This window comes from Chionomys nivalis, chromosome 4 (assembly GCF_950005125.1).
Source record: "Chionomys nivalis chromosome 4, mChiNiv1.1, whole genome shotgun sequence".
In the NCBI taxonomy this organism is placed as follows: domain Eukaryota; kingdom Metazoa; phylum Chordata; class Mammalia; order Rodentia; family Cricetidae; genus Chionomys; species Chionomys nivalis.
This window is the reverse complement of record NC_080089.1, coordinates 85,378,943-85,403,358: the sequence shown is the minus strand read 5'-3', so window position 1 is coordinate 85,403,358 and position 24,416 is coordinate 85,378,943. Positions and strand designations below refer to the sequence as shown.

At 40.2% G+C, this 24,416-nt stretch overlaps 1 protein-coding gene across 3 annotated transcripts in view; it reads left to right on the top strand.

Annotated features, from left to right (window-relative positions):
• Positions 1 to 16,162: 16,162 nt before the first annotated feature.
• The window catches only part of Cep162 (centrosomal protein 162), a 78,645-nt gene continuing 70,391 nt past the window's right edge, over positions 16,163 to 24,416 (top strand). For 2 of the 3 annotated variants that reach the window (XM_057768549.1, XM_057768548.1), the window contains exons 1-3: positions 16,163 to 16,408; positions 17,480 to 17,598; positions 21,592 to 21,703. In XM_057768549.1, the coding sequence (XP_057624532.1) occupies positions 17,542 to 17,598; positions 21,592 to 21,703 (169 nt within the window). In that variant the 5' untranslated portion in view covers positions 16,163 to 16,408; positions 17,480 to 17,541. Of the gene's footprint in view, positions 16,409 to 17,479; positions 17,599 to 19,704; positions 19,822 to 21,591; positions 21,704 to 24,416 lie in introns of those variants that run through there. The other variant, XM_057768550.1, reaches the window with a different exon arrangement.

Genomic DNA, 24,416 nt, shown 5'->3' with positions numbered 1-24,416 from the left:
AGAGACACAAGAAGTAGTAGGGAGGGACTTAGAAAGATTTGAGGGCCCTTTTTGGATTGAGGAAGGACAGAGAGATGAGGTCACTGGTCGGTTCTCTACCACTTCTCCACTGTTTTTACCCTGATAACTGATTCTGAGTTTTATAGTAATAGACAATATAAGTAATCACTTCAACTGTGTATCTCAGACTGGTCTCAAACCCATGATCCCAAGCGCTGGCAGGTATGTACCACTGTGCTCAGACCCATTCATTGTTCTTAGGAGTAAGACTTTTAAGCAGTATTGTGAATGGTCAGGATTGTGAATAGTCAGGATTGTGAATAGTCAGGATTGTGAATAATGGTCAGGATTATCTCTTAGGAAGGTCTAAGCATCTTATAAATAGTGGACTTGGTACCTTACGCTCCCTATAGGTTCAAAACTTGCTAAAATAAAATTGGACTGAAACAGCTGACACTGGAATAGAAAGGATACAACAGCTGAAATTGGAAGACTGTGTGAACAATAATTATGCCTAAATTCAGGGGGAATGTGATCGTTCTCCCACACACTCATGTTATCTCTCTTTTACACACACACACACACTTGTTGCTTTCTTATACAAATTACAACTTTCATCAGTGTGCTCAGAAAGCATCGGCATCAAGGCCTAGAAATTTATTACAGTATTTCTGAAGTGGTGTTCTGGGCACCTTTATATTGCATATATTCTGGCTCAGGTCTGTCTAACTGTGTCTTGCTGATGGAGGTGCAGATAGTATTTCGATAAAACTATTAAAGTATATTGTTTACGTTAGTGCATGGGGCCCCTGAATTATACCCAACACACATACACACACACAAAAAAAAAAACCCTCAAGTTTCATGACCAAGATAAAGAAAGACTGGGAAGAATTTTGTTAGAATCCTCAATTGATATCTTATCTTTACCATTCTCATTTTTGTATTGATTTCATTATAGGCTGTTGTTACTTTAGATTTTTCCCACGACATGAAATCTTTATTACTGGCATAAATAACTTACTCTATCTTCATATATCCTAAGTTTTATAAATTACTTATAATTCCTTATTCTGAAATTTGCAATATAAAACCCTAACATTTATGATATATCCAAGGCGTAGGCATAAACAGAGAGTGCAGCTCTTCTTTTTAAGGTTATGAGAGTAGTTAAGTGGCTGGATAAAGGGCTCATCAGTTAAAATCATGTACAAAGGACCTAAGTTTTGTTCCTAGAATCCATGGTCAAGTAACGCAAGGGGATCCAATATTCTCTTCTGCATTGTGTGGGCAACTTCACACATCCACACACATGCACATATAATTTAAAAACAAAACAAGTATGTTATAAGTAGGTGTATTTGTGTGGAAATAAAATTAGAATGTTTAATTTTTATCTATTTTTATTAATTTTATCTCTAATAATTGATAGTACCAAAAATAAATCTCAAGTAAAAATAATACATTGTTAACTAAGGGTTTATCTATACAGTGGTGATTTGTGTTCTAGTCTCAGTATTTTCATTGTTCAAGCTTCATAAAATGTTCCTTGATCAATCAATAGAGATAGCAAAAACATGATAAAATAAAAATAACTTAAATATGGTTTCCCAGCTCAGAGAGTCTTGATAAATAACCCATGCATTTTTCCATGACATTCTACATACATACTTAGCAAAATTGGAATTATAATTCTAAATTTAATATTTGAAATTTTGCCTCATTCTCAGATTTCATTTCATAAGGCCTGTGGAACTTTTTGAAAGGGAGGCTTTTCCTCCCTTGAAAAGTTGCCATCGCTAAAAACTGTAAGATGGGCACCGAATGCTATATGTTGATGGTATTATCCAGGCTTTAAAAGACTGTTGATTTGAGCCAACACTATTCGGTCCTCTGAAGTTCAAGAAGCTACTGTTCCTGGTAGCCTGCTCCTAACTGGCTTGCATCCCATTTCCTGAGAGTTCCTGCCAACTTGCCCCCTACCCACATCATCTACCACGCTGTGGCCTCCACAACAGGCGATGCTGGGAGCTCTCAGACCAGCCTACCTAATCCTCCATGACAGCCCACATCTCTGGAGGCTGGTCTGCCACTACTGGTACCAAAGCAAACCCGCTAGATGTTTAGGTTCAAACAAAGCATCTTCATGATGATGACACATCCAAGCTCGATAAAATGAGGTCTGTGTCTCTATTTAAACCACAGCTGACACCCTCCCCTAAAAGGAACCCACCATGAGCACCGTAGAGTTGCACAAAGAAGTGAGTTTCCAAACCAGGATTCAAGTTCGTAATGTTATTATATGATTGTGCTTCTTTTTTCCTTTTTCTGCAGTAGTTCTGTTACAGATTTTTTTAATAGAAACTATGTTTAAAGATAAATAAAATAAAAATGTCAAGACTCAGAAAACACTTCTAAATATCAAAATCTCCGTGTTTTTATTCTATTTTTGAAAGAAAAAAATGAAGTATTGGCATCTCTCTTGTTTGGGGGTGGAGAGTGGAGCATAAATCTTGCAGGTTTACATAAAGTTTCTAGAACTCGGATTCACAGTATACTGGCTGTATTTATCAGGACTTAGAAGGATGCTGATCTGAGCCAGAACTAAACAACATTTTTCTGACATCCAGGTACTAGTGTTCCTGGTAGCCTGGCCCTGGTTTGTTTCTATTTCATTTCCTGTGAACTCTTGCTAAGTTGCCCCCTATTCTGCCGACCTGTCACCCTGCCCTTGACCTGTGTAATCCACCAGGTTGAAGCACTACAACAGGTGGGAATGGGGACTCTCAGGCCTTGCCATTCAATCCTCCTTGTGTAAAATAGCTTTCAGAGCAGGTGCTTTGTCAAATCGTGCTTCCTGTAAAGAGGAAAGAAATGAATCTGACGAAGAAATTTGTTTTTATCACGTTACAATCACTTTTAAGAAAATCATGACACAAAGAACCTTCTTCAAAGACACAAGGACCTTTGCTTGAAGGCTATCACCAGCAGTTATCCTTACTTGACTCCGAGGAACTCTCTACAAGAGTAGTAGAAAATTAATTTTTTTTAACTTATTACATGCTCTTCAGAATCAAGGCCCAAAATGGAAGTATCTTACCATTGCTAGAGCATTGCTCAGAGTAAAAGAATCATCTTTATTTGCATATTTATTACATTTTGGAAATCAAGAGACCTTGTGGGTTCAGAGACCTGGGCAACTACTGAGCAAGTAAAATAGATTCTATGGTTCCTTCGTCTCTCATTGTTCTACTTCAGATGGCCATCACTGCTAACATTGAAATTATGGAGAGTAGCAATAAATCAAATTGTCATCGGACCTACCTAGCGATAGTGCAGCTCAGACTCTCAAAGATCAAAGTCTCCACCTATACACAATGATGGTTGGAAAGTAGTAAGGAACAGAAAGAGAAATGGAAAGATTATTCCATAAATAAGACATTTGGTCAAGATGTAAGAATATCTTTAAAGTATTCATTTATAACTTAATCTACCAAGTAATAAAGATTCAGCCAACAGACAATAAAGTCAACAATTCCAATAAAATTCTTCTTATACAAAACTCTGATGAGATACAAAATACAAAAATTAATAGCACAGTGCCACCCTGAGAGAATTAATGATCTGATAAGAAATGAATAAAAACATAAAAATAAATGAACAAAAGCAAAAGTTAAATAGATACATAAATAAAATTTTGGGGAAGAAAAGAAAGAATTTTTCTACCTGAGGTGGAAACAATCAAGTGTCATCTCTAACTTCAGGTGTCAGGATACTGGAGACTGGAGCGAGCACAGAATGACCCGAAACTGAACAGTTCTTTTAATTGTTTAATCTGTGTATATGTTCACATGTGTATGAGTAAACTCGGGGTGTTATTCCTCGTGACCTTATAGTTTGACATAAGTCTCTAACAGGACCCGAGGCTCACCAGTTTAGCTAGGTGGACTGGCTACTGCACCCTGGAGATCCTTTCCTCTTGGCCTCCCCAGCACTGGGGTGCTAAGCACATGCTTCCACATCTGGGCTTCTACGTGAGTGCTGGGGGTTTAAACTCAGGTCCTTGTGCCTACACAGCAAGTATCTTATGGACTGAGCTATCTCCGTGGGCCTCTGTCTGAGTTGCTCTCCAACCCCCTCGGATACTTTCCCAGTGTCTGGATGCCTCTAACAGTCATTGGTGTCACACGGCCATGGCTGCTCTCATCATTCATGATGGTTGGGCATGAAATAATGTGAGTGATGGAGTATTGAGAACTTTCCTTCCTTTGACTACCACCCTGAGCACCACTCCCTGGCTCATTAAAACCTCCTGCTGAGGGCAGAGGAAGGATAGAGATGAAATTCATTTTGGAACTTGTTAGAAGCACTGATGAAAGGTTTGCTGGGATTGTGGAAACAAGCCTCTTTACATTTCCTTATTCTTTTAAAGAAACCTTGCTTTTCATCCGTGAGATTTATATGGTGACTAGGGAACAGATGTGTGCTTTGGATTTCTGCTTAAAGTAGTCCTTCAAAGACTTCTTGGAAAAGTTCAAATTTTCTCTCAATCCATATGAAATATTTATTTATACTTTTTCTGTTAAAATTGACTGCATAACTACAAACAAATAACTGAGCAAAATGTTTTCAACCAACTGAATACACCAATATTTCTGTAGGTAGAATCTGCTTTCATATCTAAATAGAATGCTTTTAATGACAGAATAGATGGACTCTATACACACTTAAAAAAAAAGCCAAGCAGGTATGAGCAAAGCAGCTCTAAAACTATTTTGTAAATAAATACACAAAGGATTAAGAACAGTTGTTGCTATCAAGAGAAAGCCGTGAATTAAAATGATGAAGCCTTCAACGGGATTTTTCAATCCTAGGTCTTGCCAGGAGGTTATTGGCTTCCCTACTGTACCTATCTGTGGCCAAGAGACCGACTCCAGATATGAGTAGGCTGCCTCTAGGAACAAGATGAAGGCTGCCCAGACCTGAGAATTGTGATCTTGGATAGTAATTCCAGCAAGACAGAGCTGACTGGAGGATGAGGATGGAACATGGAAAGGGGATATAACCATATTGATGTTTGTGATGGCTAAGTTTTGACTGTTTAGGCAGTAGACAAAAAGTAATTCCATCAAGTTTGTCCCTGAGTTGTTATTAAGTCTTTTTGATACCCATGAGGCTTCCAAGACAAACATTAAAAAGTATTTTATAGCACTTATTAGAAAACAATAGTAATAGTAGTAGTTATCAAATCATTGACTTCACATACACTATGGGGTGTACTTCACAAACAATAACTTTGTTGTCAGTAGGTACACGATTTTGTTCAAAATTTCTATGTGCTTTTAGGGCATTCAGAGCTCACAACAGTGTCGTGTAGATGGTAATCTACCTGCTGAATCCATGAGGAGTTTGGAATGGTCTCAAATTTCAGTCTAAATATCTTTTCTAGATCAAACATAATTTCTTTCAACGAGACCTGAGTCCTTCGGGGGTTCCTCTGTCCACTGGGGGCTCCTTAGGATGGGCAGCATTGAGCTAAACAGAACCAGTGTTGCTAAGAAAAACAAGCAGATCACAGGTAGTTAAAAACAATCTTAAAACTCTTGACAAAGGGTTCTGGTTGTCCAATATTCACTCATGTGCCAAACTACTTAATTAGAGTTTGGTTTTAGATTTATTTATTTTATGAATATGAGTATTTGCCTGAATGAATGTATGTGTTCTATGTATGCGTATGGTACCTGGGGAGGCCAGAAGAGGGCATCTAGCATTCTAGAACTAGACCTACAGACAGGTAATTGTAAACCACCATATGGGTGGCTAGAACCAGATCCTCAGGACGAACAGCAAGTGCTTCTAATCACAGAGTCACCTCTCCAGGCCCTGATCAGCAGTTTTTTTAATGAATTAAAACATGTATCAGCTAGTGTTTGCCATAATTGACTATTTTTAAGTTTGATAGCAAGTTATTTTCACACAGCTATGAAATTGGTCTTCAGAAATTGTTTGATTTTGCAAAGCTGGAATTCTACATTCTTTAACAACTCTATACTCTGCCCATTCTAGTTCCTGTCAATCACCACTCTGTTCTGTGTCCACTACGTGCACTTCATAAAAGTGGAATCCCACAGTAGGCTGTTTGTGACTTTGTTCGTGTACCACAGTATTTGTGAGTACAGTATCTTTTGATGCACAACAAACTACACTAAAAATCATTTTATAAGGTTTAAAAATACTGTATAACAAAGAGCAGCACCAATGGATGATCTTATGATCAAGAAAAACAAAAGTGTAAATTGTTTTAACTTGCTTGGGCTTTCATAGTTCTAATAATTTATCTAAAACAAAAGAAAAAAGCTTTAAACCAATATGTGTTGCCTATAACTGAACCAAAAATATTTATCAATAAAGGATCTTTGCAGCTGGAGAGATTGCTCAGTGGTTAAGAGCACTGACTGCTCTATCAGAAGACCTGGCTTCAATTCCCAGAACCCACATGGTGACTCACAACTGTCTGTAACTCCAATTCTAAGGGAACTGATACTATCACACAGACATACATGCAGGCAAAACACCAATGCACATAAAATAAAAATAAACTATTAAAAATAAAGGATCTTTAAATTATAATTTACTGTAAATAAGATAATACATTTTACTTTATCAGTTTTTCCAGTGAAAAGTATGAGACACATTTTACCATGCATCATGAAATACATTAAGAAATATGTTCAAAGATACTCCCAAGCTTTAACTTTACTTGCTTGTGTCTTATTTTCAAGAATTTCTTTGCCCATTTTAGAATTACAATACCAACTATAATTAAGTTACAGATTTATGTTTCCAATCCAAGAAGTTACTGATAATTTTTTTATTTTAAATGCTGTTCTTAAAAATAAAAGCGTGTACACGTTGTTTAAAAAAAAAAAAGCTGATGATCTTATAACCCACCAGATAACCCCATTACTCAAAAAACACATCTTTATTTACAAATGGCATTGTGTTGTGATGTTTTCTTCTGAAGCGTTCTTTTAAATAATTAAAATTTTAACTTGAGTTTATTTCCCACAAAACTCCAACTTTCTACCCTGCATTGTCCCTTTATAACCTCTGATGGTAAAAACAGAAAGTGACATCACAAACATTACCAACCAAAGTACCTCAAATCCCACTCACCTCAGTGGAGTAGAGCTGTCGACCCTTTCTCGTGTGCACATACCTTGACGAGGGGATACCCCTGATGATGTAGAAGTAACATTGGATGATTTCAAACTACTTTAAACCATGGAAGAAGTCTTCCTATTTGAAACCTGTAGGTAAGAGAATGGTTATCTTAGTAATACAGCAGTTTATAACCCACTGTGACTAAAGCTATAAAGTATAAATGAAAATAAAGATATGTAGAATAACCACTGTTATCTACTTGTGCTTAAATAACAATAAGGATGCATGATTATATATTAAGAATTGAATTGAGTTTATGTATTATCTCAGCTTAGTAAGATTACTGTTAATGCCTGGATTTCTCTATCCCCAAAAGCTTCCCCTCATTCAATTGAGCTGGCACTATAATCCCAGAGAATACAATCCTGGGAATAATGAAGAAACAGGAGTTAAAATCAGGAAGAAAGAAAGTATTGAGGTAAGAATGTACTGTCAAATGATAACTGATGTGGCCAAATTTTGCCATTATTGAAGGTCTTCTGCAACAGTTAATGAAATGCCTGGGGCTGAGGAGAGTATCATTTCTTCATGGACTGTCACCCACCATGGGCAAATTGTCTCTCTGACCCTTCTCAGGTCACCCTTAATACTAGGCTAAAGTAATTTCACATCTCTTTCTCGTTTTTCTATTGGTTATTGTCACATTACAGGCTTAAAAAACTTTCTGGCAGAATATTAGGTCTATCTCCAGGTGTCTTTCATAGGGTATTAAAAGCTAAGTTATGAGTCTACAAATGTCAATAAATTCTTCTCTACCCACATTACCATATTTCTCCTACTGACCAAGACCTTTAACATCCATTCCTACACATGTTCCTCTGGTATGTAATTTAGGACCTGAAATCCCAAGAAACCATTTCTTCCTGTGGGAATAATATTTCCTTTACCAGGTATTCTGAGACTTCTGTTGGAGGAGGCCGCTTGTTTGTTCCTGGCTGCTCAGCCCCGAAATAACCACACAGAAACTATTTTATTTAAATCACTGCTTGGCCAATGACTTAAGCGTATTGCTAGCTAGCTCATATATCTTTGGCTAATCCATTTCTACTAATCTGTGTATCGCCAAATGGCTGAGGCTTACCAGATAAATTTCTGTTCCCAGAGTCTGTCTCCTGCAGGGCTTCATGGCTTCTCTCTGACTCTGACTTCCTTCTCCCAGCATTCAGGTTAGTTTTCCCTGCCTAGCTCTGTCTTGCCCTACTATAAACCCAAATAATTTGTTTTATTCATTAACCAATAAAAGCAACACACAGACAGAAGGACTTCCCACACCAGACCTTGATGGAATCCTGGTCAGAGGCAATGAATGTTTGCATGACAGACCTGGAGAAGGACAAACATCACCTCGTGAATTTTCCCACATGACTCCATAGGTCTGTTCAAGGTCTCTAGGAAAACAGAGGATGAAGTCCTTAATGAGGAAAATGGGAAAACGTGAGTCATTTGGGGAAATCTGCAAGTTCAGTATTACCAAATATTGCATAATCAAAGGTCTACCATTGCCCATCAGGGTTGTGCTTAGAATACAAAATGAGATCTTATCTTCAGTATCCTTTGCAACTGTGCCTTCTTGTGATTAGACTGGATTGGACTTTTACCACACTCTTTTGCAGCTGCAAAAAAAAATGATACCCTAAAATGTCAGAAAATGCATTGCTTTTTTTTTTTTTATATAGAGTTCCTTACATTGATTGTAACTGACATAGGCCAGTCATTTTCTTTATTTAAAAGCACCTATTCCAACCATGGTATCATCCTTATGGCTACCACCAGCAGCACACCCAAGTAAAAGAGTGAGAGTATGAGTCAGTCCTTTGTCTCAAGTGAGACTCTTCATAAGTGATGCTGCTGGTTGGTACCACCCCATTATCCATCACAGTAGGTTCTTCATGGCCATAGGAATGATAAGCTATCTGATCTCCAAATCCCATCATTAAAAAATCTGCCTCTTGGCGAACTCTATTAACAATACCACTTATTCTTCCCAGGGTTCCTCAAATAGAACAAAAGACACATATATGAATAAAAGTAATTACTTGGGAATGAGTTGGCAAGACATGCTCTTAAGACAGTGCTGTGAACAACCGGTTCTGAATCACACTGGATATCCTCAGAAGTCTTAGGAATGTTCATAAAGACTGACAACCCCCCAGACTGAATGGGTGACCGGTCACTCATTAGTTCCAACCACAATGATCAAGAATGGGCCTACAGAGGCTTAGACCCATGGACTTCTAAGAGCTGTATGGGCTATCTCTGGGATGAGAGGAGTCCCTGGGAAACAGAAGAGAAGGTTCATGTGAGATCTCTCAAGGCAGTCATGCTGTTGAGTTACAGCTGTGTGAAGGTGGCCAAAGGCTGATCCCAGCAACAGGAATGAGAGGAAAGATAAGAAGCCAACTTGTGACTGTGATAAGTGAAGTCTATGCACCAGAATTTGAACAAGCTAGAGTCATCTGAGAGGATGAAACCTCAGTTGAGAAAATGACTTTCAGAAAAGTGGTCATTCTTGGCAAGGAGTTATCATTACTTATGGTATTTTACCTCAAGCAGAGACTAATGATGAGTTAGCAAAATCCCTTCATAAGAGTTTTAAGACTGGAGGGGGCTATTAATTTTTATTTTAAAATATTTTATTTTTAATATAATACTTTAATTCACACATGCATTACATACTATGCCTTTTGGTTATATTCGTAAGCTCCTTCTGCCCCTCACTCCCTCTGGTTCACACTATACCTTTCAACTTTGTGTTTTCTCTCTCTCTCTCTCTTTCTCTGATGTAAAATTTTAAATTTGTAAAAATTTAAATGTAGAGGATTAAAAGAAACATACAACAAGAGGGAGGGCCTGTTGTTCTTCCTGGCTGCCTGGCTAGCTTAGACCCAAAATAACCACACAAAAACTGGATTAATTAAAACACTGCTTGCCCCATTAGCACCAGCTTCCTATTGGTTAACTCTTATATCTTAAGTTAACCCATCTCCATTAATCTGTCCATTACCACGAGGTTGTGGCCTACCAGCAAAGTTTCAGCACTTCTATTCCCAGTGGCGGCTCCATAGTGTCTCTCTCTCCGCCTTCCTTCTCCCAGCATTCAGTCCAATTTTCCCCACCTACCTAAGTTCTGCCCTATCAACAGGCCAAGGCAGTTTCTTTATTCATTAACCAACAAAAGCAACACATAGACATCCGGTAGGTGTGGAGTCGGAATCCACATAGGCATCAGATAAAGAAGAATGCTTAAAAGAAATCCCACAGTAGCTCAGAATTGAAAATAATAGACGGTTATTTATTTAGGGGTAGACTCACAACTTCCAAAACAATTTTCTGATTTACTTTTAATCACAAAATAAATTTACATCAAAGAAGGAACTATATATTAGATATTTGAAAATAATTTTATCTTTAGTCTTCTATTGCTACATAAAACTTTATCAAAGAATGGTAAACTGGTAAATCATTATATATAGAAATCAAAGGCTAGTTTTTATTTGCATTGAAGAAACACATCTTTTCATGTGTGTGTGCTGATTAGTTGTCAACTTGACACAAACCTAGACACACATGGGGAGAGAATCTCAACAGAGGAATTACCTCCATCAGATTAACCTATGGCCATATCTGTGAGACATTTCCTTAATTGCACCAGCCCACCATGGGAGGTGTCATCTCTAGGCAGGGTGACCAGGGCTATACAAGAAAGGCAGCTGAGCAAGTCAGAGGAAGCAAGCCAGTAAACAATGCTTCCCCATGGCCTCTGCTTCAGTTCCTGCCTCAAGGTTCCTGTTTGAGCTCCTGCCCTAACTTCCCTCAGTGAGGAACTGTGACATGGAAGTGCAAGCCATATAAACCCTTCATTTCCCCAACTTGCTTTAGGTCATGGTGTTTCTCTCAGTTACAGAAATCAATCTAGAAAAATGCACTTATTAGCCAATCTCAGATCCTCTTCATGAAATGCCTGTTCCTGCCTTTGCTCCACTTTCATATTTTATTTTTACTACTGAACCTGTAGGGTTCTCTATGTATACTATGTATACTAATATTCAAATATTTTCCCTTAGTCTTTAGCTTATCTTTTCATCCTCTTATAAGGGCTTTCATAAAATAACACTTTTTTTAACTTGACGAAGCCCAATTTATCAACTTTGCAATTTTCCATTTGAATAATGAATATAAAATCATGTTAATTATCTTATTTAGAAGTGTAGTCAAATTGTTATGGTTACTGGCACCCCCAGTGGCCATTTACAGTATTTTTGGAAAATTATTTTTAAGAGTTTCATAACTGAATCATAATCTGTGTCATCACAAAATAATTGTAAACTGGTAGCCCTGCATGCCCTAGGGAAAGAGCATCTGTCCATGTTTCAAAAACATTTAAATAATTAAAAGACGACTGCACAATTTCTCAAAATTCTATTATGAATAATTATTTTTATTTTTCTTAGGGAAAACTACAGCATCAGCTAAAACTTTGAACACCAGACATTATATGTAAAAGAATTAAGAAAAATTTTAATTAAAACAAAAACAATCAGAATAATGGACAAATGGAGAAAAGTAAACAGTAACAATAAATAAATAAATAAAAACAACACCCTATGGTCTTTAAACTTAATTTTCTTGTAACCAGAATAATAGAAAGCATTCGGCGTCTTTCCTATTACCTACCCAAGTAAAGGGAACCCACATCTGAAGAAGAGGTAAAGAAACAGAACTTTGTTAAATTTAACTATTGTATAACTAAGTAAATTTGCTGCTCCTTAATTGAATCACAGGATGCCCTTGGTCTGCATCCCTCTGATGCTTCAGGTCCTGACTGTAACTGTGCTGTGGATGCTGCCCATATTGACCACATTCTCACACTGTACAGTGTACTGTACTGCGCTTTTAGAAAATGAATTGAGGGCTGCTTAGAGTTCTTATCCTGGAGCCTGGAGAGCTCAACTTGGAGCTAAATAAACACTTCATATATATATATATATATATTAAATATATATATAAAATCATATATATGCAGTCTAAGAATCACTCAGACAAAAAGCACATATGAAATCTTTAACAATTATGAAAACCCAGAAATGTAGGACTCTTTGATCTACCCCAAATGGTACTTACTGGTATTGGGTACTTACTTTTCCATTTCATAGAATTTCATAGATTTTTAACAAGATGTATGCTTACATGAGAGTTGGTATGATGCAGTATTTAAAAATAGGCATCTTTTAGTATGTCAGAGATGGAGTCTTGGATATGCTTCTTTTTAGTTATGTGAACCTCAGAAATTTATTCTTTAAATTTTAGTTTCTCTGATGTGTAGTCAATACTACTTACTATAAAATGGAGTCAGGAAAAGTGAGTAACATGAGAATGTATGCAGTCATGCCCAGTCATGCCTGCCCCCCTCTCTCTCTCTCTCTCTCTCTCTCTCTCTCTCTCTCTCTCTCTCTCTCTCTCTCTTCCTCCCTCCTCCCGCCTCTGCCCTGGCAATGCTGAGCATTCATGGGCAGCTTCTGTTAAACTTGTCCATATTGGGTAAATTTAGTGAGTGGTATACCATATAAATCAGTATGGCAAACACTTGAGCCTTTTTTGGTTCAAAACAATGGCTATTCACTCCGTAGACACAGTAGCATTCACTATACATCCGCTACCTCAAAGCTGTGATTATTGCCTCTACAGGACTACTAGTAGACTATTAGTCTAATGAAAGAACTAAACTCCACAACTGAGCTTCAAATTATTGTGTCTATCTTAGTGAGTGCAAATGAAATGGGTCTATATGGAGAGGTAACACCAAATGCATCATACAGGGCCTTGCAGATGTTCATAGAAGTTTAGTACAATATGAAATCATTGACGGCTTCTGAATAAAGAACTAACCTGATTTATGTTGTCACACAATGACCTCTTAAATTATATAGACAGTGGTCTAGACAAGGAAATGTGAAGATGTAAGAGACTAGGAAGGTAGTTCAGGAAATAACGGTGTGGGTAAGACATCAGCACTTGTGATTTAGAGACGGGAATAGAAGGGAGACATGTTGTGAAGATAGTACTGACATTATCAACCACAGAGGGAAGAGAAAACGCCAAGATTTCTGTTAAGTAAGTACATGCTGCACCACATAGTACAATGAGAAGCATCGGCAGAAGAAATAGGTATAGAAAGAGAATAAAAGCAAGGCTTATCGGACTGAGGGGATAGCTCAGTGTGTAAAGCACTTGTGATGTAAACATGAGGTCTAGAGTTCAGATCCCCAGCGCTATGTAAAAGCTAGGTGGGAGTGGCAACCTGCCCATAATCCCAACACTCAAGATGACAGAGACAGGGAATCCTGGATGGCTGGACTTGTTATATCAGTAAGCTCTGGGTTCAAGTCAGAGACCCTGCCTTGATGTATAAGGTGGAGAATACTTGAGGAATCAACCTCTGGCCTCCAAATGCATTTTCACACAGGCTCTCTCATGCACATGTGAACGTGCACTTACACATGCAAAAAAGCAAGGCTTCCATTGCAGTAGAGATGTGTCTAGAATATCATGTGAATATATATGAATTGGGTAATTGTATATAGATCACTAGAACTCAAGGGAAATTTAGAACAAAAACAAACAAGATTTTGATATCAATTAAGGTTATGTAGTAGAAACCTTTTTTTCCTTCTAGCAACACTCAGTGATTAAATTCATGATACCACCAAGAACGGTTTTAGTAGCCTGGTGTGGGCGGATGCAAAATTGGAAGATCTAACAAAAGAGGGATGAGGTGGAAATAATTCCCCAGGATAGACTGATAGGGAGAAAGAGTACACTCAAGAGCAGATAAATACAGAACAGGGTGAGTATTTTGAAAGTGGCATGTTAGACAGAGGATCCCCAGCATGTTTTAACTCTCACTGAGTTACGAGTGTGACATGAACGCAGCTCATAAGGTTTAAGGTCAGTAAGAACGGGTGAAGCTCCAAATCATATGCTGGAAGAGAGATAGGAGAGTCACTGAAATACATAAGGCAGGTCAGGGGGGTGCAGGCACAGTCATCGCTTACAGATTTAGTGAAAAAGGCATGAAGACATTACAGCCTCATGAAAACTACTCTGAAAGACAGACAAGGACATCTTCTCATAATGGTTGTGTGCTATCAGAGAATCAATCAAGAAAGGAGATGAGACAACTATGGGTTTGCAATGGAACTAAAGTTGTTCTCATGACTTGGGGCATACCTTAGGGTTTTTATTGCTCTGAAGAGACACCATGACCATGGCAACTCTAATAAAGAAAGCATTTAATTGGGGTAACTCACTTACAGTTTTAGAGGTTCAGTCCATTATCATCGTGATAGGGAGCATGGCAAAATGAAGGCGCTGGAGAAGTACTTGAGAATCCTGCATTTTGCAGGCAACAGGAAATGGACTGAGACACTGGATTGCATCCTGAGCATAGGAAACATCAAACTGCTCCCACAGTGATACTTTCTCCAACAAGGCTGTACCCACTCCAACAAAGCTGCACCTTCTAATAGTTCCACTCCCTATGAGATTACGGGGGCCAATTATATTCGAACTACCACATTGGGAGTTTCAGTGACTCAAACCTCCAGGAAAGTCTCAGGCAAAAATGAAGGTTGCTAATTTCAGAATATGAGCAAGGTAAAGGTGGTAGAAGATGGGCCTCATATGCGGTAGGGAGAACTAAATCTACTAGTACAAAGAGTGAAATTACTAGGTGAATGCTCAGTGGATGGTGAAAAGAACTGTGTATTGAGCAAGACTGAAGTTAGACCACAGGCGGAAAGTCCCCAAACTTTCTCAGTTTGTCTACACGAAGCGTCGCTGTAATGCTTTTCCCTGCACTCCTTTAGCCGTTGCCTGGGCTACTTGTCTGTTTCACAGTGCCACTGTACTTAGGACAGGGACTGGGCTCACTCCGAACAAGACTAAAAACCAGACCATAAACTGAATTAAAATGACTTGTAAATTGTAAAAATTTAATAATGCACGGAAAGTTCCCACCAAGTGCTCAAAAAAAATGGGAGCTTCAAACAGGTTTCTGTTTTATTTTTATAGGAAAGTCTCTGGCTTGTAAACACTCGGATGGCAGTATGTACTGTTGAGTGAAACGTTCAGAATTTTTAGAAATAAAAAGGAAGTACAGAATAATGTCTACCACAAGCCCCTCTACTGTTTGAAGATTTTACTTTGATTCCTATATGGTGTCCTCTGAGATGCAGAACATGTCTGTTGCGTGTATGTATCGAGAGGGGAAAAGGGGGGTATGGGAAGAGGGAGTGGGAGAAAGAGAACGCAAAAACTCAAGCAAGTCACCACAGAAGAGAGCTTTGAAAAGCAGGACACCAGAAAAACCAGAGCAGCTCTGCAAGTGCGGCTGACTGAGAATCTTGATATTGTGTATTTTCAAATGCTTGTCCACTAGGTGGCGGACCTCTCTTCTCCTAACACTAGAATTAGCTTTACCAGGTTTGTGTTTCTCTCACAACACCCACACATGGCTTGTTACGTGAAGGAGATGCAACCTCTTAAATTATTTGTACAGCTTTCAACCTAGAAGCCGGTGGGTGGTGACGCACGTCTTTAATCCCAGTACTCGGGAGGCAGAGGCAGATCTCAGTGAGTTCGAAGCCTGCCTGGTCTACAAGAGATAGTTCGAGGACAGGCTCCAAAGCTACAGAGAAACCCTGTCTCAAAAAATAAAACAAAACAAAACAAAAAACCCTTTCAACCTAGAAAACAACGTTCAAATGCAATGGGTGGGAACGACTGGAAAGAAGAGCAGCCTCTGAGGAAGGAGCAGCACGGGGGGGTGGGGATTAAACTACAACTCCCAGGAAGCCGTGCGCTGGCTCGGGATTGTGCGCTTGCGTCCCGTCCTCGCGTCAGGCTTGCGGCGCTGGGATTTTCAGAGACCGTAGGAAAAGCAGGGTGTGCGCGCTGCTGCGTTGCCCAAGCCCTCCCTTCCCGGCGTAGCAACCTGCGGAGCCCAGTGGTTCCGTTTTCCATTTGCAAAGTCTCCGGGAAACGTACAGCTAGTGTGGCTGCTCAGTGTGTCATGTGGCCGGTCACGTCACGTGACTGCGGGAGCCCGCCCGCCTGTGGAAGTCTGTTGCCCTGACAACAGCTGGCTGCCGGGACTTTCCGGGAAAGCGCGGGCTCTTGGTAGCAGGTAGGTCAGGCGCTGTCGCTGCACACGACCCTGTCGCTGTTTCCAGGTTGTACCTCAGGCCGGGCCCCAAACTTTTATTTGAGCCTTACTCCGCTCCTCTGCCCGAACTCCAATTCGGTTGCGTCTTTGCTTCGCGCCAGCCGCCAAAATCTGCACTAATTGCAGCCTGAACACCACCAGTCCGAGGGCCCTTTCGTGGGGTCCACCTCTGACCAAGCTATTTGTCCAACTCCGTTGGACCTCTTGGTCAGAAATGCAAATAAAGGCCTTAAGTGTTGCCCTGCAGGTTGGAGTGAATATTATACACTCGAGTCCTCGCCTCAGTCCCTTAGAAAAGCAGCCAGGGTTTGTGCTGCCTCAGAGAGTTGAATCCAAAAGCTAGGACAGATCTGAAGATGGGCTCACCCAGGGGAAAGAGTTGAGCTCTGAGCTGCAACTTGGCTAGATCACCCTCAAGATACTCAGGGCATTGTTTCTGTTAGCCTTCCTTTACTTCCAAAGAAACACTTCGTAATGATTAGCGTATATCATTAAACTAGGCATTACTTAATTGTGCTTAATTGAGCCCAGGTTGGCCTGCAACTAGAAAGCTTTATGTCTCCTTATTGTAGGGATTTCAGACATGCACCACTAAATTCTTTATTGTATTCTGAGTCTTATAAATTCACTTTATGTCTGGAAACATCATCCCTGCTTGTAGGAAATATGTTTTGCAAGACCATTAATTTGAATCAAGCAGCACGAACTGTGTTGTTCTTTACAAGGAGAAAGTACTGTTTCCACTTCCTGCTTTAAAAAAAAAATTTCTCTCAGAGGACCTGGTTTTTGAGAGATTTTAGTAGAGACAAATACAAACACAGTGGAAAATGGAGCCCTCCTCTTAACAACGGATGAAATGTAATTACAGACCGTGAGTAGAAGATAAACTTCACAAGGGTTTGCTCCAGTGAATTAGGATTCCACTAGCATATCGTAATTGTGATTTTTATTCTGTCTTGATGAAGTTTTTCAGGCATTTAGTGTTGTTTCAATGATGATTTCCTCAAGAGATTTATTTTTCTGTCTTGTTAGTTAGGGTTTCCAGTGCCTTAAATACTTCTGGATGCTTTATTTGGAAGTGAAAATTACTAAGTATGGCTCACTATTCCAAAGAAGAGCTTGATGAAGAATTTGAGCAATTTATGAAGGAGGTAAGTTCAAGCCTTCTAAAGCTTTATTGTAAATTTTTCACCTAAGACCACTCCTTAGCTTTCCTCTAAAGACATAACCACCACATCAGCAAGCACATCCCTTCATCCCTTCAGTGCCTCCTAAGATACCCAGGAGCCCTCGGTTCCTTCTCATTTCAGACACTGGCATCTGTTAGCACAATGCCTTCATCTCACCTCCAGAAGATACCCAGGAGCCCTTGGTTCCTTCCTATTTCAAATGCTAGCACCTGTGAGCTCAATGCTGCCATCTCACCTCCAGAAGATACCCAGGAGCCCTCGGTTCCTTCCTATTTCAAATGCTAGCACCTGTGAGCTCAATGCTGCCATCTCACCTCCAGAAGATACCCAGGAGCCCTCGGTTCCTTCTCATTTCAGACGCTGGCATCTGTTAGCACAATGCATTCATCTCATCTAGTCTACCCCAGCAGTTCCCAGTGAATGTAGCATTCCCTCCACGGCACATGTGGCATGCATATGTGAGCATGGATGTACACACACACCACATTATGGTTTCTAAGAAGCATGCTAACTCCCTTGATCATTACGATAAATTGTTGAACAAACATTTTGCTCAAAGATATGATTCTATATCTGGTTTTAAGAGAGTAGTTAAACCTAACTTTTTAAAGTTAACTTTCTTCAGTTATAATTCATAAACCGTACAACTCTCCCATTCAAAATGTGTATGACCACTGTTTTAGTAGTTCATAACTTTTGCCATAGTCAACCGTAGAACACATTCATCGCTCGTCCTTCCCCAGGCTTGGGTAACCACTATTGGCTTTTTGTTCCTTATTTTGACTTCATAGAAATGGAACCCTACCGTATGTCTGGTCTTTGGAGGCTGGCTTCTTTTACTTAACATAGTGTTTCCAGTGAAACAGTCCTATGTTATAGCATGTCTTGGCATCAGTTCCTTTTAGTGAGTAGCTTGCCATTCTGTGGATATACTGTTAAGTTTACAGATGACAGACATCGAGATCCTTCTACTTTGGACAGTCATGGATAATGCTGTTATGAATAACCACACAACTTTGAGTGTGGATGGATGTTAATGTCTTCTGAATATTTGCCTAGAAGTGAACTGTTGTGTCATACACTATTGCCGCGCACCGCACCCCTGTGTCTGCGCTCTGTGCGCTAGCACCCAGTTGGCGAGCTTCCGGCAAGGGGGCTGGAGGTTAAAATACACAGACACAAAGAGACAGCGACACGGGTCATCCTTGAATTCCCCAAGAATGCCCCCTTTATTGTGTTCAGGGGCAGATTATATAGAGATAGCCACGCCCCAGCCAAACCCACCAGAAACCACTCTCCTGCCATCAGGAACTCCTGAAGGTCTCGTGCTTAGAGCAGCTGTAGGCACTCAGATCAGGGAATTACAAGAAATTCAGGATCTGGGGGGGTCTCACTGCTCCCAACACACTATTATTCCTACTAACAGCATATTCATTTATGAAGGGTCCAATCTTCGTTATCTTCCCTAATACTGATACTATGTGTGGGCCAGGCTTTTTGCCTTTGTTTGATGATAATAGCCTGCGAAGATTTTCCATGTAGCAGGTGAAAATATATCATCTCGGAAGTTTAGTCACTCACCCTGGTATTGTCCCAATGGATAGCTGTCTGCAGTAGTGGGAAGTAGACAGCCCTCGGCGGAGTCCTTAGTTTGGGTCCTACTTGTTATCACTCTTTTTTTTATTTGTTTTATTTTATTTATTTATTAAAGATTTCTGCCTCCTCCCCGCCACCGCCTCCCATTTCCCTCCCCCTTTCCCAATCAACTCCCCCTCCCTCAGCAGCCCAAAGAGCAGTCAGGGTTCCCTGCCCTGTGGGAAGTTCAAGGACCCTCCCACCTCCTTCCAGGTCTAGTAAGGTGCGCATCCAAACTGCCTAGGCTCCCACAAAGCCAGTACGTGCAGTAGGATCAAAACCCAGTGCCATTGTTCTTGACTGTTCAGCAGCCCTCATTGTCCGCTATGTTCAGCGAGTCCGGTTTACCCCATGCTTTTTCAGACCCAGGCCAGCTGACCTTGGTGAGTTCCCGATAGAATATCCCCATGTCTCAGTGTGTGGGTGCACCCCTCGCGGTCCTGAGTTCCTTGCTCGTGCTCTCTCCTGCTCCTGATATGGACCTTGAGATTTCAGCCCGGTGCTCCAATGTGGGTCTCTGTCTTTGTCTCCTTTCATCGCCTGATGAAGGTTAATATCCAGGAGGATAACTGTATGTTTTTCTTTGGGTTCACCTTCTTATTTAGCTTCTCTAGGATCACGAATTATATGCTCAATGTCCTTTATTTATCGCTAGAAACCAAATATGAGTGAGTACATGCCATGTTCCTCTTTTTGGGTCTGGCTTACCTCACTCAGGATAGTGTTTTCTATTTCCGTCCATTTGCATGCAAAATTCAAGAAGTCATTGTTTTTTACTGCTGAGTAGTACTCTAATATGTATATATTCCATACTTTCTTCATCCATTCTTCCATTGAAGGGCATCTAGGTTGTTTCCAGGTTTAACAGTTGCAGTGGGGGCAGTCGTTCCCTCTGGGTTTCAGTTTCTCATCAGAAATCTCTGCGAGGTTGTTTAAAGTGAGAGGAACCAGGTGCAGCCCTGACCCTGGGAAGGCACATGATAAACATGATTCCTTCCTAGGGCATGGGGGGGGGAGGGTGATGCAGAGTGAGAATGGAGAAGGAAGAGGAACGTAGTGTAGGGAAAATCTCGTGTTGAAGAAGTGGGCTCAGGAGCCCCTAACTGTTAACTCGCTGTGTGAGGCCGCAGAACTGAAGAGAAGCCTAGTAGAAGGACGCACCCCAGTTCATAGGTAGAGCCTTCCAGGAGATGTTGGTTTCCATAGTGTGGTCAGCCGATGACTTGATCACATTTCCTTTGCAGCAGGTGATTAGAAAGCCTCCTGGTCCCTGAGGGAAACCATTTTGGATGAAACCACATTTTATGGGGCTGAGCAGTTAATTCAAGAATTGCTCTGTAAAGGAAAAGCTAGATAAGAGTACAAGAGAGGTAGAGATGAGGAACTCATCCTGTGTCCCCACTACCCCAATGTAAAATAGACTCTAGTATTCCTCCCTTAAGCCCACATTTGCTCCAGGTACCACTTGCTAGGTACTGGAGATCTGGCACCGAGCAGGTTTATAATCAGGAAAGTAGGAGAAGAGAAGCTAAGGAGGTAACTAGGGTTAGAAAAGGGATTCAGAATTGTAGTAAAAAAAAAAAAAAAGCTAGGAGTAGGAAGGGACAGATACATGCTGGTTAATATCTGGAGCAGAATGTTTATTTCTGTTACAGAAATAGACTCTGTATTCTAGAGTCATTGTAGTAAGTTTTCCAAATTGCCACTTATTCTTAGACCCTAGAAAATGTCCAGAATATAGATAGGGTCTATTCTTTGTTTTCTAAGCAAGAAAATATGTCATATTTTCTTATTTTGTTTTCTACCCGTCTTAGGGTTTCTGTTGCTGTGAAGAGACACCATGACCACAGCAACTCTCTTAAAGGAAAACATTTAATTGGGGCTGACTTACAATTTCAGAGTTTTAGTCCGTTTTCATCATGGCAGGAAATATGGTGCCACTCAGTCAGACATGGTGCTGGAGAGGTTGCTGAAAGCAGGAAGAGAGAGAGAGTGACGTGGGGCCTGGCTTGAACATTTGAAACCTCAGAGCCCACCCCCAGTGACACAGCTTCTTCCAGCAAGGCCACGCCTCCTAGTAGTGCCACTCCCTTAGGCCTATGGGGGCTGTTTTCATTAATTCCAGATGTGGCGTCAGTATTCCAAGACATATGCTTCATTTTGAAGTTTGACCACCCATGTCTGGAAATGGAATTTACACATTCTTTCTTAGACTATTATCCATGTAATAACTGAACTGTGAAAGAGCTAAAGAAAAAACATCTGGGATTTTGTAATTTGAACTGTATTTTAAAATTTAACAATTTGTATCTTATTTAGCTTTCAGATGATTCTTTTGAAAATTCAAGCAAAACACCGAAACAACCTAAAAGAGAAATGAAGAAGAAAGATACAGTGCCTTGGTGGATAACTGATGATGATTTTGATGAAGGTAAAGACTGATAATTTTTTTGTTGTTTTAAATCATTTGACCACAAGAGGTCAGTCAAGACTTAATTCTGCAGTTACTGCATCATTAAACTGTAAAGAAAACTGAGGTTTGAGTTGTTCTACTTTGTTGCACATTATGTAATTCAGAATGTCTTATTGCATTAATTTGCACTGAGATCATTTTAATTAAGATTAGTCAAATAATTACATATTATCATATCCTGTATGTGATATAAATAAACTTCAAGTGGTTTACAAATCTGCCACTATATTCATGTAACCATATTAACAAATAAGTAGGATTTGGAATCACAGTTTGCACTAAGTAGTGAAAAGCAAAAATTTACTGCCTCAACTGTAACACATGCCTTTGTCTTCTCTGACCTGTGCTTATACTTTCCCCAGGATGTTCCTGGTCACATTTTACAGCTACAGTGTGACCTTAAGTGTTGGTCACACATATAATAGGTGTGCATCATATGTAGTGTTGTCTATGAGGTGTATATCAAATCACATATCACACTGTGTCTGACATCGACTTCTGCTGCTGCCCCAGTTGTAAAGAACCATGACTGCTACTGTGTTCTCCATACTTGTTGTAAAGAACCATAACTGCTACTGTGTTCTCCATACTTGTGGGTCAGGGTTAAGCACAATTATGATGACGATAGCATTTCTATTTCTCCTGTCTAGGGGAGGATTTTACCTATGGCTTTTATTATTGTTTGTGGGGTTTGTTTGTTTCTCTTTTTCATTTCTCCCCAACAGTGTTGAGCCTGGATTCTCTCAAGTGACAGTTGAAGTTCTGTATACTCTGATGGTATCCCTCCTCTCTACATCATGTGATTCCGCCACGCTCAGTTCTTATACCTTTGGATCCCAGCCTCTATGCCTTGCTTAGCCCTTGCTTCCCTGCTGTCATAGGCCTTCGTCTAACGTTCTTGTCCAGTAAGGCTCATGTCACTGCTTCCCACAGTCCTGCAGTAACCTTCCAGCTCCCTCTTAACACAAGGGTTTGCTCCTTTGGGCCTTGAACACCACAGGGCACCTCCACATCAGATGGCACTCCTGGACTTAGGAGCTTTGTGTGGATGGGAAGTGCTCCTTTCCTGCGGTAGCATAGACTTCACAGTGTTCCTTCTTCCCTGTGCTAGCATAGACTCCACAGTGCTCCTCCTTCCCTGTGTTAGCATAGACTCCACAGAGCTCCTCCTTCCCTGTGTTAGCATAGACTCCACAGTGCTCCTCCTTCCCTGTGTTAGCATAGACTCCACAGTGCTCCTCCTTCCCTGTGTTAGCATAGACTCCACAGTGCTCCTCCTTCCCTGTGTTAGCATAGACTCCACAGTGCTCCTCCTTCCCTGTGTTAGCATAGACTCCACAGTGCTCCTCCTTCCCTGTGTTAGCATAGACTTCACAGTGCCCCTTAGATTTTGTTGTTGTTGTTGACAATGATGTTATTTGTTTTTAACTGTGGTATATTAAAGGAGTTTCTCAGTGAAAACTTCAGATGATTTTTTGTCAATTCCTTAAACCACGTAACAATTAAGTAGGCTTATAAAGAAATTTTTTTTCTAGAATTCTTTTTCCCATAGTGTTCAAAAAAGATACCGTAGGATAAAAGTACTTTGGAAACTGTTGCCAAAGATTTGGGGCTTAATTAGCATGGAAGCCTTTTGTCTAGAAAGTACTAAACCAGAGCAGAAATATGCAAATATTCTAAAAGGAAAGAATAACTCCTAGAACAAAAATACTTAACTGTAACAACTAAAACTATTAGTTGTTTTTAAGAAGATCTCAGTTCAAAGTAGATGCAGTGAATAAAAGAAGAAGGCAAAGTTAGGTGAAGCACAACCCTTAGACTTCTGTAGCACGTGAGAGCTGCACTCCACTCCACTCCACTCCGAGTGCAGCCTGCCCTGTTCCCAGTCACAAGTGCATTCTGTGTACCAGGCTCTGTTGTGCTCACCAGGTGGGAGTCCTGCCACAGACTGAAGCAGCTTCTGAGGGACCTGTATACCCATCCTAAGGACAGGGATTCATTCATTACCATTCTTGAGTAGCTACCAGTAAAACTGAATAAATTCTCATAGAATATTGGTTTTTTATTTTTTATTTTTCATTTGCCATAAGGCTAAAGGGTCTGCCTAGTGAGCGAAACTGGGATTCTCTGCTGGTTCATCGCTAAGCTATCTGTGAGTTTCTGTTGTTGGTTGTTGGTCAAGGTCACATCTGCTGAGCCTAGCATTAGAGTCCGAGTGAGGAGCTGACACAACAGCAACCACTGTGGTTTGCACTCGGTCATCTGCGGGCTCTGGGTAGGTTCTAACTTTGTACAGCTGTGTGGAAATTACTGTGAGTTCTAGTAAGGCCACTATTCACATAAAGCCAGGAAAAAACTTGATTCTGGAGCCCCGGCTTTTGTCAGGTTGATAGCAGAGGCTGACCATGACACAAATCAATCATGAAATACATTTAATGTCTCTTATAATTTAGTTTCAGAGAAAGGATGAAATTCAGAAATGTGTTAGAAACTGTGATACCCTTGCCTCTCCAAAAAATATTACACATACCTTCGTGTGAGAATTTTCCAGCGTTTGAGAAATGATGACTTCAGAGATGTTCTGGTGTTTTCTTGAAATTGTATTTACAAGGAACTTGTCTAGCCCTCATATTTGTCCTTGAGCCTACTCTCCCTGTCTTGAGTTGTGTAT